The sequence below is a fragment of the Ictidomys tridecemlineatus genome, chromosome 10 (assembly GCF_052094955.1).
Source record: "Ictidomys tridecemlineatus isolate mIctTri1 chromosome 10, mIctTri1.hap1, whole genome shotgun sequence".
NCBI classification, from domain to species: Eukaryota; Metazoa; Chordata; class Mammalia; order Rodentia; family Sciuridae; genus Ictidomys; species Ictidomys tridecemlineatus.
This window is the reverse complement of record NC_135486.1, coordinates 22,579,452-22,604,030: the sequence shown is the minus strand read 5'-3', so window position 1 is coordinate 22,604,030 and position 24,579 is coordinate 22,579,452. Positions and strand designations below refer to the sequence as shown.

Genomic DNA, 24,579 nt, shown 5'->3' with positions numbered 1-24,579 from the left:
GCATATGACCAACAAAATCATTCTTCTAGGTATAATAAAATGTAATGGCTCATGGAATTAAGAGTGCTGTGGTACAGAGAAGTAGTGAATCACTGGGAAAAAAGGGGAAGCTTTATTTCAAAACAAGGGTAACATCTATTTTAATCTACTTTCCAAAACCAAGAAAAAACATGAACATTTGAAAATGATTCCCAGGGTGGAAATAATTTTTTAATGATTTATTTTTTTTCAAAATGCAAGACTTGAAGTACCTGAAAATTTTTTTAAGTATAAAAGGCAGGAGATCAACTGTTAAACGTGTAAGTACTATGTTGAGCTTCCAAATGTGGATGTTGAATCTGTAGTCTTTAAAAGAATGATCTTTTAAATGACAGTAAGGTAAGATCAAATGAATGTGTTAAACTCCTAATACTTTCCATGAAATCTATGGAAAGTAAAAATATTATATATTTTCACCATTATAAAATACCAACATGAGACCTTTAGAAATTTATACTGAAATGATATCTTTTTTGTGTCTTTGAAAAATACATGTTTATAACTTTTAATTTATGTTTAGATTTATTTATTACCAAGATCATGAAGAATTTATATTGTGAGGAATCAATTCTCAAAAAATAAGAATCAAATTTTCTATCCTTATAGCAATGTTAAGTGCAAGAATAAATGAAAAAACACATTTTAAAGAACATCACAAATTTTTCACATGTATAAGATATATATGTTATAGAATGTTAGTTATGAACAGATTAATAGGAAAATTATACAGATTAAATATCTCTCAAAATGTATCTTTTTAATATTACTTGTAATAAAATACAACTGAATTACAAATACCAAATTTGTCTACTAATTCGAGTTATTAAGAATACTATATTTGCAGAATACATTCATGATAGAGACATAATTCACAGAGATAAAGTTTTTAAATAAGTAATCTGTGCATGATGACAGCAAAATTAATGAAAACATCAATTAGTTGATTACTATAGTAAAAATGTCATACTGTTAATATAATGAAGATAGGTATCCTATACCTTGTGTTACTTATAAGAGTTGTAGAGTTCATTCCTTTTGGAATCTTTCTCTTTGGAACTAGAAATAAATTTTTAGCTAGATTTTTGTTTTATTCCTTCTTTTGTTGTGATTTGTGCTTTCCTAAAGTAAAAGATCAAAGCAAGTACTTGCTATGTACAATTTTCAATTTAAACTTTTGAGTGGCAGTCAGGAATAGTTTTCAAAAGTTTCTGGTACATTTCTGACTTTAGAAACCTGGGATAGGAATCCATTGCCATATGCATATATACTATTTTCTGAGCCTCTTCAAAACATGTTTGAGTGGGTTCCTGAATGTTCCTGATGATAGTTTCTCTTGTTGAATTGTCAATGTTAATCTGAAAAGGGAAATTACATGTAGAGCGTAAGTAAGCACAATTAAACATGGACACGTTAAACGGGAAGGTTTCATTTATTCCCCCCTCCTTTTCAGTCCAGTAGGTAATTTTGCTCACAGTGTTCATAGATATCTAAAAATTATCAGAGATAATTTTTTTTTTTTGCTTTTTAAAAGTAAATATCCATCTTCACATCCCAAAGGAATAAAGAAGCCACCTGGCCTAAGACCACAGGAGTCTCAGAAACCACACTCTACTCAGGAGGATGCTGGTGGCTTTTTTAGTGGATGTCTGCAAACAAGGAAGCTTATGAAACCAAGGCCTCTTTTTAAGGAAAGGGGAAGTTGGTTCTATTTTAAAATCTATCTTCCTTATTAGTTACAAAGGTTGTTTTCACTGAATATGCCCTGAAATGGGAAGAAGGTGAGAAGAGGAGAAATGGAGGGCAGAAGTGGTTGTCTAAGTAAACCAAAAAAAAAAAAAAAAAAATTCCAAATAAGAATTTCAGAGAATAAGTTACCATCATCTGTTCTTTTCTCTCAACAGGAATGTTCATTTTTCATTGTCTGCTAGGAAAAGTCTCAGTGAATCTGTTTCATTCACTGTAAATGACTGGTGGTAATCACAACGTGGATGTCTGCTGGGTCTGTTGGTTTTATGCAGAGGTGAACAGTAATCTCTGGTGTGGTGGTGGATTGCCACTGGGATGTGCACATACCTATTTATGGCATTTGTAGTTTCTGTTGGCAAGGACACTTTTTTTTTTTCTTTTTAACCTTCCTGGGAATTAAGATAATCTAATGAGAAACTTTGGAGCCAGACTGCCTAAGTTTGAATACTAACATTACCACTGTAATGACACTGGACAAGTTCATTAACTTTACAAATTCTTTTTTTTTAATCTATAAAATAAGATTAGTAATATCAAATTTATAACATATTAGGAGATACTGGGATGTAAAGTTCCATCGGTTTTTACCTCTCTAGGGGACTGTGGCTGGATGTAGGTCTTATAAAGCTTCTTTGCCATAGAAACTCTGCTCCACCGTGAGGCAATTTTCTTATAGGTTTCACATGCCTTCCAGAATTTAATGTTCTCATCACTGTGCTCCATTTTTAAGTATGCTGCATAGACTACTGGACCATCTAAAAGTATTAGAGAAATCAGTTTATTTTTATAGTTAAAATTATCAGAAAGTCTGAATAATATTTAAAATGCAGCTTAAAACAAAAGTCTGAATAAAATCTCCCTAATTATTTATCAAGTGAGTGTTTCATATCCATATCTGTATCTATCACACTCTTAAATCTATACATCTGAGGCACATTCAACAATCCAGTCATTGGTGAGGTTATCTCTTCATTCTGAGTCACTCAGAGGAAATTGCTCACCACTGTGGATAGGTCTATGACACATAGGACAGGAGATGTCACAGAGACCTAGAAAAAAGGCTTAAGCTGGGCAGGTAGGAAGAGCTCTGATCATGATAAGAAAAAGCTAAGAACTCATGCCAAACTGGTGGCTAAGAGCAGAGTATAGATTCTAAAAAGAAAGGGCAGGGTTGGAAGAAAACTATTCAAGCCATGTGGAAGTGATATTCTTATCAGGTTGTACAGCCTGAAGTGTTTCTGAGTATCCAGTCAGTGCAGGAGAACAGAGACAGATGAAAATTAAGCTTTTAATTCATGGTTTATGGTTCACATAAGAAATAGGGACCAGGCAATGAATGGAATTCAGATAGGATATTGGAAACTATCTCGGAATCTAATACAGGGCAGTGATTATGTGAAGCATGACCATCAAATGACACTTGATGCCAAGATAGTTATCCTCAGGTCTGGTCTTAAACTGCCTTTCTGGAATGAGTATATAAGGAAAAAGGTTGCAGGAGCTTTTCTTGGTTGTGGCACTATTTTCTAGGAACTTCTGTTTGAAGAAGGCAGCTTTCAAATATCTAACACATGAATCAGAATTTTGGGGAAGACCAAGTACTTTCAAGGTTCACCATGAATACTTCGAGATTAATATTAAACTTCTTTTGGTGTCTATGGAGTCTCTTGACATGCCTGAGCAATCAAATTGTTAAATGACAAAACAACAAAGTAACTTTCTTTTCTTTTTCTTTTTCTTTTTTTGATATGGGGGATTGAACCCAGGGATGCTTAACCACTGAGCCACATCTCCAGCCCTTTCTGTTTAATTTTTAATTTTGAGATGGGTCTTGTTAAATTGCCTAGGGCCTGACTAAGTTGCTGAGGCTGGCTTTGAATTTGCAACCATATATACTACATAAAATATAGTTAGCATAGATGCTTGATGTGACAGCTTGCAGTATTATTCTCAGTTTTCCCTGCTCTTCCTCTAAAGGCAATCTTTTTGCAATCTTCCTGCCTCAGCCTTCAGAATTATCTCAGCCTCTGGGATTACAGGCAGATGCCGCTGCACCCAGCCAAAGTAACTTTTGATAGAAATGTGTGTATAGACACGTTGAATGCATGACCATTTAGACCCTGACTGCTATCATAGGATTCTTTTTTTTTCTTTTACAAAAATCTGTGCATAATTTAATGTGTACAACCTGATGTGTTTGAAGCTAAGTATATACCTATGAAACTGTCACCACAATCAAAGCTATAAACATATCCAGCAAGTGAAAAAGGATTTTAATTAATAAAACATTGGTCAGTAGCATTAACTATTATGAAAAGTAAGTATAATTAAATGGAATGGAAATAATGAGTAATTGTAATCATGTTTTCCTGGGTTTTCACCTAAGAGCTTAGATCAAATTTTCTAACACGGGAAAGTCAGACTTTTTGACTTCTTAGTTTCTAATTACTCTGTCAGAAACGATATAGGAATAAGGATAACAAAGTAGTTTGTTTTCAAGAAGAAAAACTCAAATAGAGGTAGATACCTTCTATGGAGGCAGTATGGTTATGGAAAGTTGGTAATCTGCAAGAAATATAACATACTAATAACACACAAACTTAGACCATGGCTTAATATTGTCATGTGAGCATATGCAGCCTTCCTGAAATTGGGCAGTATGTTGTTTGACAGGAATATTATCTCAATATGGAGGACATATGAGATGGGAGCAGAACATATATAGATATGTAACACAGGAAATGACATAGACTAGATGTTCCTACCGAAAGGGGGAATGTATTTAAACTTAGATTTCAAACAAAAAATTTATTTTCATGCTAAAGTGACTTTAAGTTGTACCTTGCCTTACCATAGGCACAGGAAATGGAGCAGAGAACACATGTAGCAACTTGCCTTCCTAATAAGGAAATAGTCAAATGGGTGGGAAAAGCAAAACAAACAAACAAACAAACAAACAAATAAAAAAAAACAACCAAAAATTTATTTCTGGTTTAGCATGTTAAGTTCAAGCTAGTGTTTTTCAGAATATATTGAAAGAAACAGCTGTAGTTAAAAATGAATAAACATATAGTTTGTAATAAGAGAAAGTTTGACTTAATAATTAGGAATAGAAAATAAGCTCCTTAAAATAAAAATTAAGAAATGAGCTAGAGAATAGGAAAATAAAGAGCATATGTGAGAGAGACAGACAGACTAACAGACACCTGGTAAAAATCCATAGATCATGGAATGAGAGTCAGCCATAGTTCCTAGAGTGATGAGTGGGTGGGGTGGAAAGATGATCTGGAAACCCCTATTAGATTCCACATTGTAATATTCAGATTTGTGCTTATGTTTTGCTTGATTTTGTATTAAAATGTTTATGGGTTGTCATTCTAGAGCCCACCTGCGTTTACACCTGCCTTCCTCGCTTCCCCCCCCCCCCCCATGATGGAGAAGAATGAGTTTCTGCTTCTTTTGGGGTTTGCCTAATGTTTCCACAATTCTCAAGACCTTTGCTAATGAAGTAATCTATGTGTTGCTATATATAGTTTTTATGTTTTCTGAGTGATCGTTTCCATATATACTATATAAAATATAGTTAGCAAATACAGCTTGCAGTATTATTCTCAGTTTTTCCTTGCCCTTCCTCTAAAGGCATTATATTTCCCTATCCCATTTACATCTGCACTGGCCATTGAACTTGTGCTAGTCAATAAAATACATGCAAAAGTGCTGTGTGTAGTTCCAAGAAAATGGTTTAAGAACCCTCATGTGGTTGGTTCTCCCTTCCTTATGAAGAGAATGCGTCCTGGAAAAAAAGCTGCTCATTTAGCATAAAGGCTGGAATGAGGACAGAGAAAAGAGTGAGAGCTGACCTTAGTTGCTATGTATCCTGAGCAAGGAAAGGACCTTTCTTACTGTAAATCATCAGGATTTTAATGTCATTTGTTATTGTATCATAACTTAGCAGAAGCTAACATGGATGACTCGAACCCATCTGATATTTTGGATGTGATTCTGATGCGTGGAATGAGTAGACTTATGTGATTGGTATGTTTCACAGAATTCTGTATACATTAGGTTAATTTTTGTCTGAGTATGCTACACATCATCCAAACAAGCCGCTGAGAGTGTATTTATGTAAAAATGTTTCAGGAATCATAGTAAATATTAAATTCATACTTAAATTGCCAGTTTAGAATTTGGTTGATGCATGTACCACATGAATCATAATGTAAAAATGTCTTTCCCAAATCCGACAATCGAACCCAATGTGGCCCATTCTGAAGTTTTAAATTATAATCATTCCTGAGCACTATGCTCAGGAGACCATGATTCTGCTGCAGAAGAGTGATTCAAGGCTAAGCGACAGAATTGGTCACTTAAGCTGAGAGGGTGGCAGAAATAGATTTATGGCATATGTGGTGTATACCTTTTCCTTGAAGAATCAGAGTGTTGCTTTTGGAAATCTCTAACTTGCCCTTTTAAAAGTAGTCACTAAAATTAGTACTCCTATGACACACAAGATGACACATGACATCGTTTCTTGTTGCAGTAGAAAAACATGGAATTTCTTTTTTTTTAAAGTTGTTGATGAACCTTTATTTTTATTTATTTATATGTGGTGCTAAGAATTGAACCCAGTGCCTCACACTTGCTAGGCAACTGCTTTACCACTGAGCCACAACCCCAGCCCGTGGAATTTCTTTTGACTGAATCAGAATGGTGGTCTATCTTATTCCAGGATCCTGTTTTTCTGTAAGATGTCAAGTCTTGTACCATGTATTAAGTCCTGAAAGTGAGCTATGTCCATTAGAAATATGTCCAAACCAATTTTAAATTCACATTTTAATTTTAAATCTGTATCACTGGAGATATAATAAATTCCATAATTCTACCAGAATCTGTGTGAAGTTTTATAGTAAATCTTCCTGTTTTATTAAAATTTTCTGGTTTGGTTTCTAGGATATTAATTATTTCTAATCTTGCTCCTACTTTTTCTTTGCTATGTTATTATAAACGTAGTTTAAAATGCTATGTTATTAACACAGAAAATGTCTAATAAAGTAGTATCCATTGTTGACAATTTGTTGTTTACTTTTATTCTTTCAACCTATTGATCATGTAAAAACATGTATCTAGCTAGCATTCATTCATCTGCACACACAGATACAAATACAAGTTACTTATTGACATAATGTAAAGGCATTTTTTTTAAAAAAATCACTATTGGGCTGGAGATGTGGCTCAAGCGGTAGCGTGCTCGCCTGGCATGTGTGCGGCCCGGGTTCGATCCTCAGCACCACATACCAACAAAGATGTTGTGTCCGCTGAGAACTAAAAAATAAATATTAAAAAATTCTCTCTCTCTCTCTCTCTCTCTCTCACTCTCTCTTTAAAAAAAAATTAAAAAAAATCACTATTGCTCTTTCATGCTTAATATTATGCAACAAACACTTTCCTTTTTACTTTAGATGATCATGATAGTCCATTGAAGGGCTAGGTTGTAAGACAATTGTTCTTCTGTGTCCATAGGGCATTGGTTTCAGGACCCCCTGAGGAAGCCAAAATCTGAAAATGCTAAGTGTTCTACATAAAATGGGATAACATTTGTGGATAAGCTACACACATCCTTCTGTATACTTTAAGTCATCTCTAGATTACTGATAATACCTAGTATCATGTGTTATGTAAACAGTTGTTATACCATATTGTTTAGGGAAGAAAAAAATATCTCTACATGTTTAATATACATACAATTATTTTCCTAAATATTTTTCATCTGCAGGTCATTGAACTCAGAGCTGCAGGACATGTGGATACAGAAGGGTGACTGTATATTCAGTCATTCTATTATTATTGAAAATTTGGATTTTTCAACTTTTTTTGGTATATAGATATCAAACATTTTGTATATAAATACCAAACATCTTGGTCTATAAGTCCTTAGGACCAATTATCTTAGGAGTGACTCAAGGAATTAAATACCTCAACTGAACATGTAATATTTTGAGAGAGTTTTGATACATACTGTAATATTTCCTAAACTTTTCTTCTTTTTTCCTGTGAACTTCAAACATTCTGTCCATTTTTCTTTTGTATCATTAGTGTTTCTTGACTTTTCAGATAGTATCTTAAAGGCACTCTCTATAATATTTATGGCTTTATTTTCTATTCTCCATTTACCCATTATTCTTTTAAAAGTATCATTATTTATTTAGATGGGGACTCACTATGTTGCTCAGGCTGGTCTCAAACTCAAGTGATCATTTCACCTCAGCTTCCCAGGTGACTAGGGCAGGCTCTCACCCGCTGGCCTGGCTTTCCTTTTTTATGTGTTACTTTTGTTGATGATTTTGAGACTTGTGAACTCTCTAATATGAAAAAGCTTCAGTTCGACTCTGACCTGATCTAGCCGCCAATCTTTTCTGTTCTTTCATTCGAGAAAAATCTCTAAAACAAAACCCTCGTTATTACCATCTATTATACCTTTCAAAATTTTCCCATTTCCCAGATGACAAAGGCCGGACCTCTTGGCTGTGGTTCTAGGGCTCATTAGGACACAGCCCTCCATCTCCCCTGCTTCCTCCCTTGCCCTTCCTGGCTGACAGTCTCTGAGCCTTATTTAGACACTTCCTGTGTGTTATGTATGCAGTTCCTTTCGTGTTGCAGGTTTTCTACCTTGATCCAAGACTTAGCTTATATATTTCAATTTCTGGAAAAATTTGTCTGAATACCCCAAAGCTGGATAAGCACTTCCTATCAGTTGACAAATAGCACGGAGTGCATATCTGTTTTAATTTATAGTTTATCTACCTACCTACTCACAGTCTATTATATTTATGGGTTTACTTCCACTATGTTTCATTTATTCACCTGAGAAGCTTTGAGGATGAGGAATGAAGTTTATTCATCTTTATATACCCAGTTCTTATGTACTACCTTATATATAGCAGGTATTGACTATAGTGTTAATCTGGGCTTTTGTATCTCTCATGCTTCTACATTTTAAAGACATTTTGTACAGGTCTTGGAAAGTGGAGAAGTAGGCCCTAATAATTCACTATCTGAGAAGCACAAGAGACCAGAAGATCATACCTGGAATGCTATTACATTTTCATTTTTTTTGTGAGTGAGAAAAAAATGTACTAAGTGAGCAGCAATGTCTATGAAAGGCCAGGTTTTCTACCCCCCTGCCAGGTGAAGAAGTGTGTGAGAAAGCAAAGACAAAATGTGCTAAATGCTTTCAAAGGGCTGAGGCAAGGCAGTGCTGTAATACAAGGGTTGATGCTGGTAACTATGGAAACAGCGTGGTTAGCAGAGATTAGAATAAATGATAGTGTAGGAAGCTGCCAATCAGGAGTGAGCAGCAAAGACTTCCCCACAGATGAGAGAATTGAGAGAATGGCTCTGCCTTTGGGATCAAGATGCACCTGAGGGAGTAACAATATCCCTCAGTAACTTCCAACATCTGCCCTGCTATCATGTGGATAAAGAGGCACCAGGCAGCATAGATGTTCACCAATATAGAGCAGCCTCCATTGCCTTCAGCAGTATGGTAATCCAACATCATTCAACTAAGCATTCCCAAGATTTGTGCAAAATTAAAAATTAATGCAAACTCTCTGATTCAGAACACTGGCCTACCCAGGATGGTTACGCTATATCCCTGCTCTGCATCTATGCTGGAGCAAACTGAACAGGCCACAGACAAATACACAGCTGTGCTTTCTAACTTGAAATGATCACTGCACATTTTAAATGGGTACTCAACCACGTCTAGTCATTAACTCATTCTTTCCTAATATCACAGTTCTCAAAATCTCCAGAAATCATTTCATCCCTTTTCCCTTTTTAACATTTGAACACACCCTCTCTTCAGCAATCTGTAGTTGACCTTCAAACTTTGCTGAGGCAGACTTAATCGGAGATATCCTATCTTCCCTCCAGCAAGTGAACCAACTACTTCCATCTGCACCTGTCCTTTCCAACTTCCTGAGGAATTTTTTTTCAGCTCTGCTTTGCTTTTCTGTCCATGTTGCTTTTTATTGCATTACTATCTCCACCCTTCTCTATGTCACCAGTCCACTCTTCACTAATAGTCATCGTCATACAAATAGATTGCTGTGTTTCCCAAATAAGACCCAACTATTGACCCCATATGCCCACTATTGACCACGTACCCCCTTGGTGTCTCTACTTTTGTTCTATTTTTAAACATACTTTCTTTTTAATTGACACATAGTAATAGTACCTCTTTATGCATGACAGTGTGCTATTTCTATCACTGTACACAATGTGTAATGATCAGATCCACATAATTGGCATATCAATGACCTCAGATAGTTATTATTTCTTTGTGCTGGGAATATTAAAATTCCTTTTGACAACTACTTTAAAATACTCAAATAATTGTTGTCAATTATAGTTATTCTACTGTGCTATGGTACATTAGAAGTTTTTCTTCTTATAGAAGTGCATCTCTGTACCTCTTGTTCATCTTTTCTCTATTTCCTCTTTTCCCACACCCTTATCAGACTCTAGTAACAACTATTGTGCTCTCTACTTCTTTCAGAGCAACATTTTAGTTGTCTTTCTGTGCCTGACTTACTTCTTTTAACATATGTCTGCCAGTTCCATCCTTGTTGCAACAAAGGTCAGAATTTCATTCTTTTTATGGCTGAATGATATTCCATTTTATATGTGCACACACATGTTTATGTGTGTTTTACAAATTTTAGTGTTTTCTTTTTTTCGTTTCTGTGAAAAATATTATTGGAATGGTATTGACTCTATAGATTACTTTGGGTGGTATGGACATTTTAACAACATGGATTATTCTAATCAGTAGACATGGGTTATGTTTTCTTTTTTTTTCTGTATGTCTTTTTCTGTTTATTTCATTAATGTTTTATAATCTTACTTGTAAAGATCATTCACTTCTTTGGTTTAAATTTATTCAGGAATATTCTTTTTTTGGTAGTTAATGGGATTGTTTTTTATGTCTTTCTTAGCAATTTCATTATTGGTATATAAAAGGCTACTTATTTATTTTGGTGCGGGGATTGAACTCAGGGGCACTTGACCACTGAGTCACATCCCCAGCCCTATTTTTGCATTTTATTTAGAGACAGGGTCTCACTGACTTGCGTAGCCCAGTGCTGTTGCGGAGGCTGGCTTTGAACTCAAGAGTCTCCTGCCTCAGCCTTTTGAGATCCTGGCATTACAGGTTTATGCCACCACGCTCTGCGAGACTGCTTATTTTTGTATATTAATTTTGTATCCTGTAACCTTACTGAATTTGTTCAACAGTTCTAGTAGTTGTTTTTTTTTTTTTTTTTTGAGTCTGATACATATAATCATGTTGTTCAAACAGGCATAAATTGACCTCCTTTCCAATTTGGATGCCTTTTATTTTTATTTATTTTTTTCTTATTGTTCTGGCTTACAATACTGTATTGAATAGGAGTGATGAGAATGGACATCCTTGTCTTGTTCCTGATGTTAGAGGAACAATTTCAGTTTTTTTTCCCCATTCAGTGTCATGTAGTCTGTGGGTTTGTCATATACAACCATTATTGATTTTTGAGGTTTTGTTTTTAATCATGAAGGGATGTTGGATTTTATTAAAAGTTTTTGCTATATTTTTTGAAATCATCACAGGATTTTTATCTTTCATTCTGTTTATCTTTTATTTTGTCCCCTTGCATATGCTGAATCATCCTTGCAGCCTTGAGATTTCTGATATATAATATTTTTTTATGAGCTACTAGATTCAATTTGCTAATATTTTGTTGAAAATTTTTGCATCAGTCTTCATCAGAGGGATTTTTCTTGTTATGTCCTTCTCTGATTTTGTTATCAGGAAAAAGTTGTTCTTGTTGAACAAGTTTGGAAGGGTTCCTGCTCTTTATTACTTTGGAATTGTTTGAGAAGAATTGGTATGAGCTCTTCTTTTTAGTTTGGTGAAATTCAGCAGCAAAACCATCGGGTTCTGAGCTTTTCTGTTTTGGGAGATTCTTTTTTTAAATACATATTAAATCTTGTTACTCGTTTTTAGTCTGTTCAGGTTTCTTGTGTTCTCTTGGTTCCATTTTGGTAGGTTACATGTGTCCAGGAATATATCCATTTTCTTCTAGGTTTTCTAATTTGTTGATGCATCAATGTTCATAATAATCCTTAATGATAATTTGCACTTCTATAATATCAGTTGTAATATTCCCTTTTTATCTATGATTTTATTTATTTAAGGTTTTTCTTTTTTTTCTGAGTTAGTCTAGCTGAAGGTTTATCAATTTTGTGTATCTTTTCAAAAGTCTGTTCTTTGTTTTGTTGATTATTTTAGCCTCTATTTTGTTTATTTCTGCTCTGGTTTTTGTTGTTTCTTTCCTTCTACTAATTTTGGGCTTAATTTTTTCTTGTTTTTCAAGTTCTTTGGATTGCATTGTTGGGGTTTGTTTATTTGAAATCTTTCTATTTTTTAAAAACGTAAGTACCTATTGCTGTAAACTTCCTTCTTAGTATTGATTTTGCTGTATTCCATAGGTTTCAGTATGTTGTGTTTTCATTTGTTTCAATAAATTTTTAAATTTTCACTTTTGATTTTTTCAGTGACCAACTTGGTCATTCAGGGGACTATTTCTTAATTTCCGTGTATTTATACAGTCCCTGAAATTTCTCGTTTCATGCCGTTGTACTCAGAGAAGATACATGTTATGATTTCAGTTTTTGAAAATTTTTGAGACTTGTTTTCTGGCCTTGCATATGGTATGTCCTAGAGAAGTTTCCATGTGCCAATGAGAAAATATGCATTCTTCACCTGTTTGATGAAATGACATATAAATGTTTGTCAGGTTGGTCTGTTGTTTAGCTTAAGTGTTTCTTGGTTGATTTTCGTCTGGATAACCTGTTTGTTGATAAAAGCAGAGTGAAGAGTCTAGTACTCCTTTTAGAGCTAATAACATTTGCTTTATACGGTAAGCTGCTTCAGCTTTAAGTGCAGATACATTTACAATTGTTATTTCTTCTTGATGAATTGATCCCTTTATTTATACAGAGATCTCTTTTGTCCCCTTTTACAGTTCTTGATTTAAAGCCTATTTAAGTACAGACTATGAATAAGCACAGCCACTCCTTTCAGTTTCAACTTGCATTGCTTATCTTTTCCCATTCTTCCACTTTCAATCTTGTTGTGTGCTCACTGGTGAAGTCAGTTTCTTGTAAGTAGCATTCGGTTAGGTCTAGTTTAAAAAAAAAAAATCCATTCATCCAGTCTATACCTTTCAATTGGGGAATTTAATCTGTTTATGTTCAAAGTTATTATGGACAAGTAAAGACGCACTTCTGCCGTTTTGTTAATTTTTAATTTTTTTTTCTGATTGATTTGTATATCCTTTTTCCTTTCTTCCTCTCTTTGTGGTTTAGTGGTTTTCTGTATTGTTAGGGTTTGATTCTCTTTCTCTTTTGTGCATCTACTCTATCTTTGAGTTAGGTCCTTTTGCATATTTTCATAATGGTAATTTTCCTCATTTTGCTTTTGAAATGCTCCCTGAAGCATTTCTTGTAGAGTTGGTCTGATGGCTGATGAATTCTCTTAACATCTGCTTCTTTAGGAAAGTTGTTTTGTTTCATTTCTGAAGACATCCATTTTGCTGGATATAGTAGTTTGGTTGACTTTCTTTTCTTTTTTTTTTCTTTCAGGATTTTGAATATATTATTTCTTGGTCTGTAAGGCTTTCCTGCTCTGTAATTTCTTTCCTCGTCTGTAAGGCTTCTGTTAAGAAATCTGCTTTTAGTCTAATGGAGATTGCCTTATAAGTGGCTCGATTCTTTCCTCTTGCTGTTTTTTAGAATTGCCTTGTACTTTTGAAAGTTTTATTATCATATGCCTCCAAGATTTTTTATTTTTTGTGCCCCAAGGTGCTTTCAATTTTTTGGATCTGAATGTCCATATCTTTTCCAAAATTTAGACAGTTTTCAGCAATTATTTTGTTGAATAAGTTTTCCTCTGGACCACCCATACTATGAAGGTTTGTTTAATTTATGGTGTCCCATAAGTCTCAATGTCTTTCTTCATTTCTTTTAAAGTTCTATTATTTCTATTTCTTCCTCTTCGCCTCTTCTTCCTCCAAGCTCAGAAACTTTCTATTCTTCCTGATCAGTTCTGCTATTCAGGCTCTTCACTGTATTTTTTATTTTATTTACTGAGTTCTTACCTTCAGTATTATTGATAGGCTTTTTCTTTGAGCTGTCTTTGCTGAATTTCTCATTCATATCATAAATTTTCTTCCTAATTTCATTGCATCATCTGTATTTTCTAGTGTATATATTTTTTTTTCGGTATTTTCTTTCATTGTTTCCTTAAAATCATTGCTTTCGATTATTTGTCAGACAATTCATCCATTTCCTTTTCTTCAGTGTTTGCTGCCAGAGATTTACAGTGTTCCTTTGGAGGTACCTGACTACCTTTTGTTTATGCTGCTTGTCTGTACTTTGGGAATTTTGTATCTGGTGGGTTAATTGCCTCTACCAATTTATAGAGTAGCTTTCATAGTGAAAGGCTTTCTTCTGATAATGTGTCCTAGGTTGTTATTTGGATATGTTATATTGACTTTGGTTCCAAGTTGTTTACTTTAGTATAGTGTTCATGAAGCCTCTTTAGCTGTAATCCATGTTGGTGATGTCTGTGGGTATTTTGGTGAGCTAGGTTGTACGGGCTGTGAATTGCATAGTACAATTTGTTGGCTGCTTTGTACATAGTACATCTGGCTGCAGGTATGGGGAGGCCATCAGTTTCTGTAGCTTATGTCAGAGTGAGGCCAAACTAGTGGGCCCCCTTGGTCTGTGCAGGGCAGTGTGTCTAGTAGTGAGTGGGGGGTGCCTGTCAGTGTCTCATGACTGCACAGGGAATTTGGTGGGGCCTCCAGGGGCTGACCTACTCCAGGGAGGTTTGCCCAGCTGCCTCCTAGTCATCTACTTCTCAAGGTCTAGAAGGCCAAACTTCAGAGAGCTGGCTACTGAATTCTTAGAGCCATTGGAGGATGAGCAGGGCTGCCCAGATGTTCCCTGGAGGAGGGAAATTTGGTAGGCTAAGCCACTCAAGAAAGGCTACTTGACAGCTTTTCAGAATCTTACGTGGATGGACCGGTCCAGTCACCTGCTTGCCTGGTCCTTCAGGGGCCCAAGTGCTCTGGCCAGGCTTAGCTTCATTAATGGGCCATAAGGGTAGGCGGTCAGGGCTACCTGGATGCTTCTGGAGCAGAGGGCAGATGGGTGGGGCTGCTTGGCTACTTCCTGGCATGGAAGGTGGAAGGGTAATGCCATCTGGCTGTTTTCTGGGGCTTTCTACAGACCATACTACTCAATCTGGGCTGTTCTGGTACTTTCCAGCCCACAGGCTTGGCTGTCCTCCTGGTGGCTCACAGGACTGGCTCAGTGGAGCTTCCAAGGGAAATTGCCTGGTTGCTTCAGGTGGGTGAGGTCTCAAGATGGTTCCATGAAGCAAGAGTGTGGGTGGGGGAGGGCACAGCATGGGGTGGACTCCTTCTCTATGGCAATCCAGCAATGGGGTAACTGGCATTTCCCCAAACTAAATCTAATGCTTGTAAGAGCCACATGATTCTCCAGCAGTGAATACCTCTGATGGATTGAAGTCCTTCTTGACTCAAGATTGATCTTGGAGATGGAAAGGTGGATTCTATGTGCTTAGTTCCCATCCTTCTGAGGCATAGTGTATCTCCATGCTCTGCACCATCTCCGCCACATCCCCACTGCTCTCCAACACTCTGCCTCACACTCCAGTGAAACAGCTGCAATTTTATTTTTTTTCTTTTTTCCTTGTTTTGATCCTTCATTGTGGAGCAAGCACATCAGGCTTCCTATTCAGCCATTTTCCAGTCTCTGCTTTTTAGTCGGTTGAGCTTCACATCAAAGCGTGTGTGAATCATCCCTGTGTTACCATCTTCACCGTGTGTCCTCCAAACTGCTCCGTCAAGGCACTGTTGGCTTCCTTATTGCCACCGCCAGTGGGCGCTGTTCTTTTCTCACCTGACTTTTCAGCGTTTTTGACACAGTTCAGGGTTCCTTTCTTGAAGCAACTATCTCCTTTGGCTTCCATGATCACACACTGTCTTTGGTTATTCTCAACTCACCTGAGACTCTTTTCCCATCCTCTTCCACCACCCCGCTCCTCTTCTTGGATCTTAGTTCTCTATCTGAAACCTCCCTCCAGTGGTCTCATAGACCCTGGAGAGGTTTTTGCTACTTGGCCACATGCTACTTGCTCCCAGCCTTATCTTCTCCACTGATTCTAATCTGACCCGGTATATTGTAGAGTTGTGCAACCCGTCTCCCTGTTTCTATTCATCAGAAGAGAACCAGGGTATCTGGTACACTAAGCCTTGTTACTCTAAGTTTGAGGCCTTTCGTGTGACTTGTAAGGCCCTGTGCTTCTCTCATTTCAAATTTCTTTCAGTTATTTGAAGATACTAACCTCACTCACTTCTCCGGGGCCTTTAAAAGGCGGTTGCTCTCTGCTTGAGCCACTCTGACCACAGCCTTCAGTGTGGGTGGCTGTGTCTCCTCACTCAGCTCTTTGCTCACATTTTACTCCTTCTCACAGTTGTTCTTTAACTATCAATGGAATTGTGACCTTCTACCTGATTTTTTTTTTCGTCATATCATTTGGTTTCATTTTCAACAAGTCACTGACCACTTTATGAAATTAGTTATTCATTAAGTTGCTTGCTTGTTTGTCTGTGTCCTCCCCTCAAAGGGAGCACAGGCTGAGCAGTGACCCAGTGTCTCCAGGTCTTGGATGTTCTTCCAGACACACTCTGGGATTGAGTGACTCACCCAAGGAACAACTTGGAACTAAACATCTTTTTTAGTTGTATGAAATGTAATTGACACAAACATCAGTGAGCAATGCTGTTCTCATCTTTTGAGAATTCATTCATACATATAAGTATGTACCCTCTGTATTTTTAGATATTTTTATATTTTAAATATTTTAGATATTTTAGATATTTTTCTGGCATTATAGTTTTTTTTTTTTTTAGTCCTGACCTTTCCACTTTGAAGACTCCCTGGATTTAGGTGGTTGTTAGTTCTCTGACATCTCAAAGGCACTTCTCTGTACCTTTTCTAGTTCCACTGTATCTTGGTTAAGTCTTAGTCATCAGAAAAACCCACAGAATTTCGTTTCTTGTGTTTACCTTGGTGATGCCCCATGTTTTGCCATGGTTTTGGTTGCAGTGCTATGGTTTGGGAAACCATCATTGAAGAAAAATTCTTGGGTGATTCTCTCAGGTATTTTCATGGAAAGATGACAAAGTCTTAACCTGGAACATTTAAAATTTCTCACTATCTATATGTCCATTTGAAAATAATTTAATATTTCCTAAAAACTCAGATGTTTGGAAACTTGAAGAACTTTCTATCACTTGTTCATTTGGAGATTTGGGGGGAACTTTTGTGTTTCCTGCTTAATTCATTGTGGCGGATTTTATAATGATGCTAGTTTTCACATGAAATGCTGAGGAATCCTTCACACTACATGTCTTCATTGAAACACACACACATTTAAATCTCCTGGACTTACTTCTATAATAGTTTTTTATCTTTAAAATATTGCCAGTCAGCTCCTAATGCAGCCTTAGCTGACTTTTTTTTGTCAAAGACATTATTTTTTTAAAGTATGCATTTGTCTTGCCTTTGGAATTCTATTCAGAGTGCTACAAAAAAAATTGCTTTAATTACTGTTTTTTAATTTTACCCTAATGTACCTTAAATGGAAATCCTCCTTTTTCTTTTCTAGGGGATTTTCTGTTTTTGGAACTCCCTGCCACCCCCACCTTGGTATTTTATGTGTCACATGGGCATGTGGGATTTTTTTCCAGGCACCCTTCCTGATACTAAGAAGTGCTCAATACATATTTATTGAATGAATTTTGAATACAGGCCCACAATATTTGTAAAAAATGTCTTTGGCATTTTACAAAACTTGTCTGTCAACAATGTAACATTAGATAACATCTAGAATGTGTCTAGGTTACCAACATTCTATTTTTGGACCAGGGATTGAACCTTAGTGTACTTTATTACTGAAGGACATCCCTAGTACCTTTTGTCTACATTTTGAGTCGGGGTCTTGTTGAGTTGCTGAGGCTGGCCTCAATTTGTGCTCATCCTGCCTCAGCCTCTCAAGTTGCTGGGATTACAAGTGTGTACCACTGGCCCCAAATCTAACATTCTTAATTTTTAACTAATGTCTCAATTTTGCCATAGGTCTATGCTCAAATTGAGGAGGTTTTTTTTTTTTAAGATCCCTTTTTCCATAAAGGTATTTTTATGGAATTATTTGAATCTAATTGTATTGTCTTGACTATGTATTTATACTTAATGGCTCCCCAACAAACATCTTCTAAACCAATATCTGCTCATCTCTTGAGACCCAGCCTAATATGTTTTCTCCCCATGTGAATTGCTGAACTAGTTGTTTCTAGAATCAGTGCTTTAATTTATGTAAAAGATAGTCATCTACATATCTTAGCTTAAAGGATGAATTTTGCTAGTGTCCTTGGTGAATGTAAACACATTTTTATACACTGGAAAGTCTAATATTTATATTCATAATTTTCTTTTCTGTCTGACTGCTCCACAGAATGATTTGTTTTATCACTTTTAAAAAATATTTTTATATAAACTTCATACTAATTTGATTTCTGACAAGATTTTTACCCTATTTTTTGCTTGTTTTTTATAAAGAACAGTAGGATGTCTTCTTGCTTTCATCTTTTCTGTGGACTTTGTATTCTTGTGACACCAGATTTTTGAATTGCTAATTCTAGCAAGGCAAGCACGCACTTGAGATTCTTGCCAAATAATTAACTCTATATTCTGTGTTTATTAGGTCCCCAGTATTGGCACATAAATTTATATAATAAGGCTCACTGTCTTGGTCTTTTCTTCCTAATATTTATCTTGTATTTATTCCTTGAACATTTATTGCATGGCCATGGGCATGTTTCGAGTTCCTCAAGGGTGTGAAAGGTGAACGGGAGGCAATATGCTCTTAAGAAATTTACAAACTACTGAGCAAGCTGCTGTGGGAAAAAACTATTACACACACAAGATGCAATTAAAAGAATAGTGATACTAATAAATAGAGGAAGGAGGAAAAATATTTCTAAGAGGTTTTATGGAAAAGAAGGATCTTGAGTCTTGTTTTTCAAGGTAGGGCACAGTAGGTAGAGGAGACCTGGAGCAAAAGTCTGGAGCAGGAGAGTCAAAGATGTACAAATAGAAAATGGAGGAACAGATGCCTTAGTGGAGGCTGTGTTGTACAAAAGGGTATAGAGAGGGCAAATCTAGAAACTGTGCTGGGATTATGGCATAGGGAGCCCTGAATACCAAATCTGTGGACGTTTTGGTAGGGATCAGGAAAAAAAGATTGCTGTTCAGAGATGTGCCCTTATTACTAATAAATATAACTACCAATTCCTATGAGCTCAGAACTACGATACTATATACAACATGAACAATAATACTGAATGCACGGGCCATATTCCCATTTTATAGAGGGAGAGTATGAAACTCTAAAAATGAGATTAATCTGGTGAAATTGCAAACATGGGTCATAGAATGTTGGGACCTAAATCCAAACTATTAACAGAAGCAGAATCAACAGAGTTGACTAAACAAAACATTTTTGTCTTTTCTTCCCATTTAAATGCTGTCAAAGGTACCCAAAAGATATTGTTTAAAATTCACAGTCAGGCTCCTGAATTGGATCACAAAACTTTGAGGAACACCTTAAAAGTGAAAGAGGTAGTTTGAAAGATAAACCATGGCTCCCAATGTTCACTGGAAAGGCCTGGTAGGGAAGCAGAGCTCAGGGTGTGCCCCAGGCTGGGGTGCAGTTTCTAGTAGCAGGGCAGGGGCCATGCAGCAAGTTGTAGAGTCTTTAGCAGGAGTAGACAAGGGTCCCCATCTCCCACCCTTTGGCCCAGATAGTGACAGTGTGTCCATACCAAAGAGGGCTGAGTCAGCATGGCAGCCCCAGGAGCGACAGGAGGTTCCTGTCCAGAGTAACCACAGCAATGCACCAATTAAAACATCTACACAGCACACATAGCCCCCCTCCGTGGAGTCCACATTCACAGAGAGCCCGAAAGGGGATCTTAAGTAAAAACATGGGTCTATAGGTAAAAATTAACAAAGATTTGAGTGGCACTAACTCCATTTAAAAATAAAAACAAAAACAAAAAATTACTGATTCAATGAAAAATTTTCTGAGTACCCACTACTTTGTCTTTTGGTTTTTATCATTTTCTACAACCTTCCAGTTCCTTCCTTCCTTCCTTCCTTCCTTCCTTCCTTCCTTCCTTCCTTCCTTCCTTCCTTCCTTCCTTCCTTCCTTCTTTCCTTCCTTCCTTCCTTTTTGGTACTGGGGATTGAACCACTGAACTATACAGCTCAGCCCTTTTTGTATTACTTAGGGCCTGCTAAATTGCTCCGGCTGGCTTTGAACTTGCCATCCTCCTGCCTTAGCCTCCCAAGCCACTGGGATTACAGGCAGGTGCTACCACACCCTGTTGCCAGTTTCTTATTCCAAGTACAGTTGGCAGTTCTCTTGAGTGTACATCATTCTTCATATTTCCTTCCTTGAACCTCTGAATTTATCTCTTCTTATCCACTACTATTCTCTCTCCTTTTTATCATGTTGATACTAATACAACTCTACACCAATCCACATCTAAGCCCACTTAAATCAGACTCTGATAAACTTTGAGGAGTTTCAGAACATCAAGATTCAACTTCACTCTTACTTTTGAAAGCGCTTGGAACAGCAAAGCAGACTTTTTTTCTTTTTTTTAATGCTAACTTTGGAAGGCTATGGCAAGGCAGCATATTTCAGTATGTGTTACTATTTCAGCATATTTGCCAAGGGATTTTATACATATACTTGTGAAGAATAAATATCTGCAGTGACTAATCTTGTTTTAATTAACACTAGAGAAAAATAACCATAGTTAACACGACAAACTATTTTCAGGTTTTCTTTTTATAACGATGTCAGTTGCCATTGAGCAGAACAGCATATATTCATCAACTAGATTCCCTCTTCTTTGCCTAAGAATGACACTGGCTGGTTATTCAAAGAGTAGATATGCATAATACTCACATTTGGTAGCCATCAAATTTTCAAAAGATTGGGCCCACTGTAATACTTCTTCCAGAGTAAGGCTTTGAAAAGGGAAAAAAAAAAGATGCTGATTGGGTTAAAATGTTCTTGAGGTTTTTGCTGAATTAAATATAATTATATTACCTCAAAAAAACCTGAAATATAATTACACTCCATTTGTGTGTGGTTTTGTATGGAAATGTATCTACTTACATTTTATTTTTATAATAAAACTCATAAAAAGCAGGATATTTTTGAAAATATAAGGAAATAAGTATCAAAAAGATAGAGAATCATAGTGATACAATCTTTCTATTCCCCAAAGTAGCCCCAACTGTGGATAAGGCTTGCTGTGCCCCATAAGATAGGTAATTTCTTAAAGAGATAAGTGGGTAAAAAAAAAAAAGATGTAGTTTTAAGGTTCTTGGTACAAAATGCCAAGTTGCTTTCACAGGGTTGTGGACTGTATATTTCTGTCATCAGCAACATGCTTATCCATTGTGTCTATTAGAATCTTAAGAGTTCACCCACAAAACCTATGTGCATGTACTTTCATAATAAAATTAGTAATTCTGTACCTATTATTTTCTCAGTCTCTTATTTGCTGATTTTTTTTTTGAGGGGGAGAGTTTGAAGGTTTAATATTAATTACAATATGTCGAGTGACATTTGACTTAAACAGTATAAACAAAGCCACTTGTCATTTAGTGAAAGATGCTAATTCTAGGGCATCTCTCCTGTTCTTGTTGGGGAGCTTCCTGAAGTGAACTGGCAAGAGACTACATTTTCACATGCTGATTTTTAAATTATCCTTCTTTAAAATAGTTAACGTGTTCATCATCATTGGATTTGTGGTACATTCTTGATTTTCCTGCTCCCAACAACTAGATATAATCAAAGATGACTATAGATGGAAGCAAGGTCTGTTCATTGGCTGTACTGTTGGGGGCTGTTAGCCCCAAAGTTAGCACTGCAAGAAGAGCTATCAGTATTAGCAGGTTCTTAACACAAAGAGGAAGATTAATTACAGAGGTTAAAAAAAATTGCTGAGAACATGGAGACAGATTTGGAGCCCTAAAAAGGTCAAATATCTTTTGTTTTCTAAAAATTCAGATGGATCCTGTCAATTTTGGATGGACTGTTTGTATCAGTACTGAAGCTTAACAGTGTACTGTGTTAGGATTGCTTTCAATTTTTGTTTTTCCATGAAATTCTACCTGACTCATTGTTCTTTTCTCTTATTAGAACTTTGGAAAGAGTAACCTAAAATAACCTTCTCAATACAGGGAAATAGAAAGTGCTAGATAAGGTGTATTGCATGCCTATCTGTCCCACTCATTCCCATTATGTAGGAAAGAATAAAATCTACAACCTGAGAGAAGATAGGATCACTGTGTTGGGTCAGTGTAAGATTAGGAGTTGGAAATTGTTGGTAAGAGAATTCCTTTGACTCTAAGAGTCATGAGATTTATAGAGACAGATTATGGTTAGAGTAATTATGCTTGAAGGTAGAGTTGTGAAATCTCTTTCTGTTTGAATATCATTTTTGTTTGTCATGTTTATTTCTATTTCACAAGTTTCATGCTGGCCCAGGAATATTTCATTGGTCTCATCAGAATTATAGTAAACACCTTTGTCCCCTCACCTGCCTGAGTTGCCTGATATAAGTTCTCCAGTTTTGCATCCCCTTCATTCTTCTGGGAAGATAGGCAGTGTATGGCAATCACACATGGAATATTTTGAGATGTCATGACATCATGGACAGAGGAATGAAGAGTGTTCAGAGGCTGATAACTCTAGGTTCTAATCCCAGTGCTGTCCTTAATAGTTTCTGGTCTTACTGTATTTAAAAATCTCTAAACCCCAGTTTCATTATCTAGAGAATGGATAATAATGTCTATCATAGTTACCATGAAAATTAAATGAGGTGATGAATGCAAAGCACTTATCAAGTGACTGTCATCAAGCACAGCCTTCTATAAACATGAATTTTCTTGTTTTTGACTTTCCCCTTCCCTCATTGTGGGTCTGCAAGGCAGGTAGCAAGAAATGCAAGCTCTGATGGTGATAGTCCATTGGAATCACCAGGAGAGGAACAGACAGCTGTTCTCAATTGCCTATTAACATCTTTTCTCCTTGGATGCATCTGTGTAGGTGAGCAGCCTCAACAGGTTTAAATTGCCCAGCTTTGGGTCTTCCTGTCGAGCCTCCTCCTAAAGACAGAGTGGCTTGCGAGCGTTCTAGGACTTTCCGTACTTCAGCAGAGGTGCATGTAGGCCAGGAGCTGTGACCCTACAGGGAGATGAGCCCAGAGCTGAGGTCTCTACCTGGACTGGGCTAGGCACTCATCGTGAACCTCAGAAGGACCTCCAACCTGGGAAGTCTTTGCGGTGAGTACATCCAACTGAATGGCTTCTCACATTTCTCAGGCATTCTTCTTTCTTCTTATTTTAATCCAGTCACTGTTCTCCTCCAAATGGCTACATTTTTTAGTTATGGCAAAACTTAAAGAGATTGAGAACTTGGTAAGCATTTCATTACCCTTCTCGTCTCATAAATTCCATCTCAGAATGAACTTTTTTCCTTTGGTACAGAGGATTAAACCCAGGAGCACTTAACCATGGAGCCACATCTCCAGCCCTTTTTTATATTTTTATTTAGAGACTGGGTCTGGCTGAGTTGCTTAGGGCCTCACTAAATTGCTGAGACTGGCTTTGAACTCGTGATCCTCCTGCCTCAGCATCCCAGGTGTGTGCCACCATTCCCAGCAGGAGTGAAGGTTTCTGGCATTTCACAGATGAAGGGTTTGAACTCTGAAAATATTTTGGATCGAAAAATCTCAAACTTTAAAAACCTCATAATAGATGCTAAAAATATTTAACTTGCTGAATTCTCAAGTGTAAACCATGAATAATGAAAAGGGAATCTTAGTGTAACACATGATTGCTCTTCTGGTGAAATTACTCATGTATAAATGCAAATTTTACTTTCTGGGCAAAATATATTGAGAGCAGTTAAATAAATACACACCTACTTATCATGTGACAAAAATACCTTAAATGGCCATAGAATTTAAATGCTACTTACTTTGAAGGGAGTCTCTCGGACTCATTGCTGCACATCTTACAAATCCAGCAATTCCGCCTGCTCATTTTTCTAAAGAAATACAGAATATATTTGTATCATTTAGTCATTTAAATAGTTATATGTTAGAGTTAATTTTTAAAGAACATATAAAGCTACAAATGATGAAAAAATAAGGATGAATTCTTGAAGTTCAAATACAGTGAGTGTGGGGTTAAGGAGGGGGAGGAAATGACTCAGCTCTCATGCATATTTTATATCAGTGCTTAGATTTCTATGTGAGTTTAGAAATTATCTAGCCCACCTATTCATTAAAGAATGGGGTTTTAAAAATGCAAAGTTCTGAGAAATACCTTTTCATTTACAGCCCACTGACAAGGGAATTCGCCGACTTCTAAGGTTTCCTTTTTTGGGCAATTTTTATTTTTCAAAAGCTCTCTCTATATATCAAAAAATTAGCTTCTTTGTAATTAGTCAAATAAAATAGTATAATAGCTAAATGAACAATGAAACTTAGGAATGAATTCTGAGAAGTGTGT

At 36.4% G+C, this 24,579-nt stretch overlaps 1 protein-coding gene across 1 annotated transcript; it reads right to left on the bottom strand.

The window, feature by feature from the left end:
* Nucleotides 1-861: 861 nt before the first annotated feature.
* Rgs13 (regulator of G protein signaling 13) lies at nucleotides 862-24,108 on the bottom strand. Its single transcript, XM_021733302.3, has 4 exons — nucleotides 24,044-24,108; nucleotides 20,957-21,018; nucleotides 2,374-2,540; nucleotides 862-1,394 (listed from the first exon to the last, which is right to left on the bottom strand). The coding sequence occupies exons 1-4, from the start codon at nucleotides 24,106-24,108 to the stop codon at nucleotides 1,206-1,208; spliced, it is 483 nt and encodes a 160-aa protein (XP_021588977.1). The 3' UTR covers nucleotides 862-1,205.
* Between the last annotated feature and the right edge of the window lie 471 nt (nucleotides 24,109-24,579).

Coding starts and splice junctions, on each gene's coding strand:
- Rgs13 (XM_021733302.3), bottom strand. CDS start 24,108: ATGAGCAGGCGGAATTGCTGGATTTGTAAGATGTGCAGCAATGAGTCC. Junction 21,019..24,043: donor TCCGAGAGACTCCCTTCAAA/GTAAGTAGCATT, acceptor CCCTTTTCAAAG/CCTTACTCTGGAAGAAGTAT. Junction 2,541..20,956: donor AAATTTGATGGCTACCAAAT/GTGAGTATTATG, acceptor TAATACTTTTAG/ATGGTCCAGTAGTCTATGCA.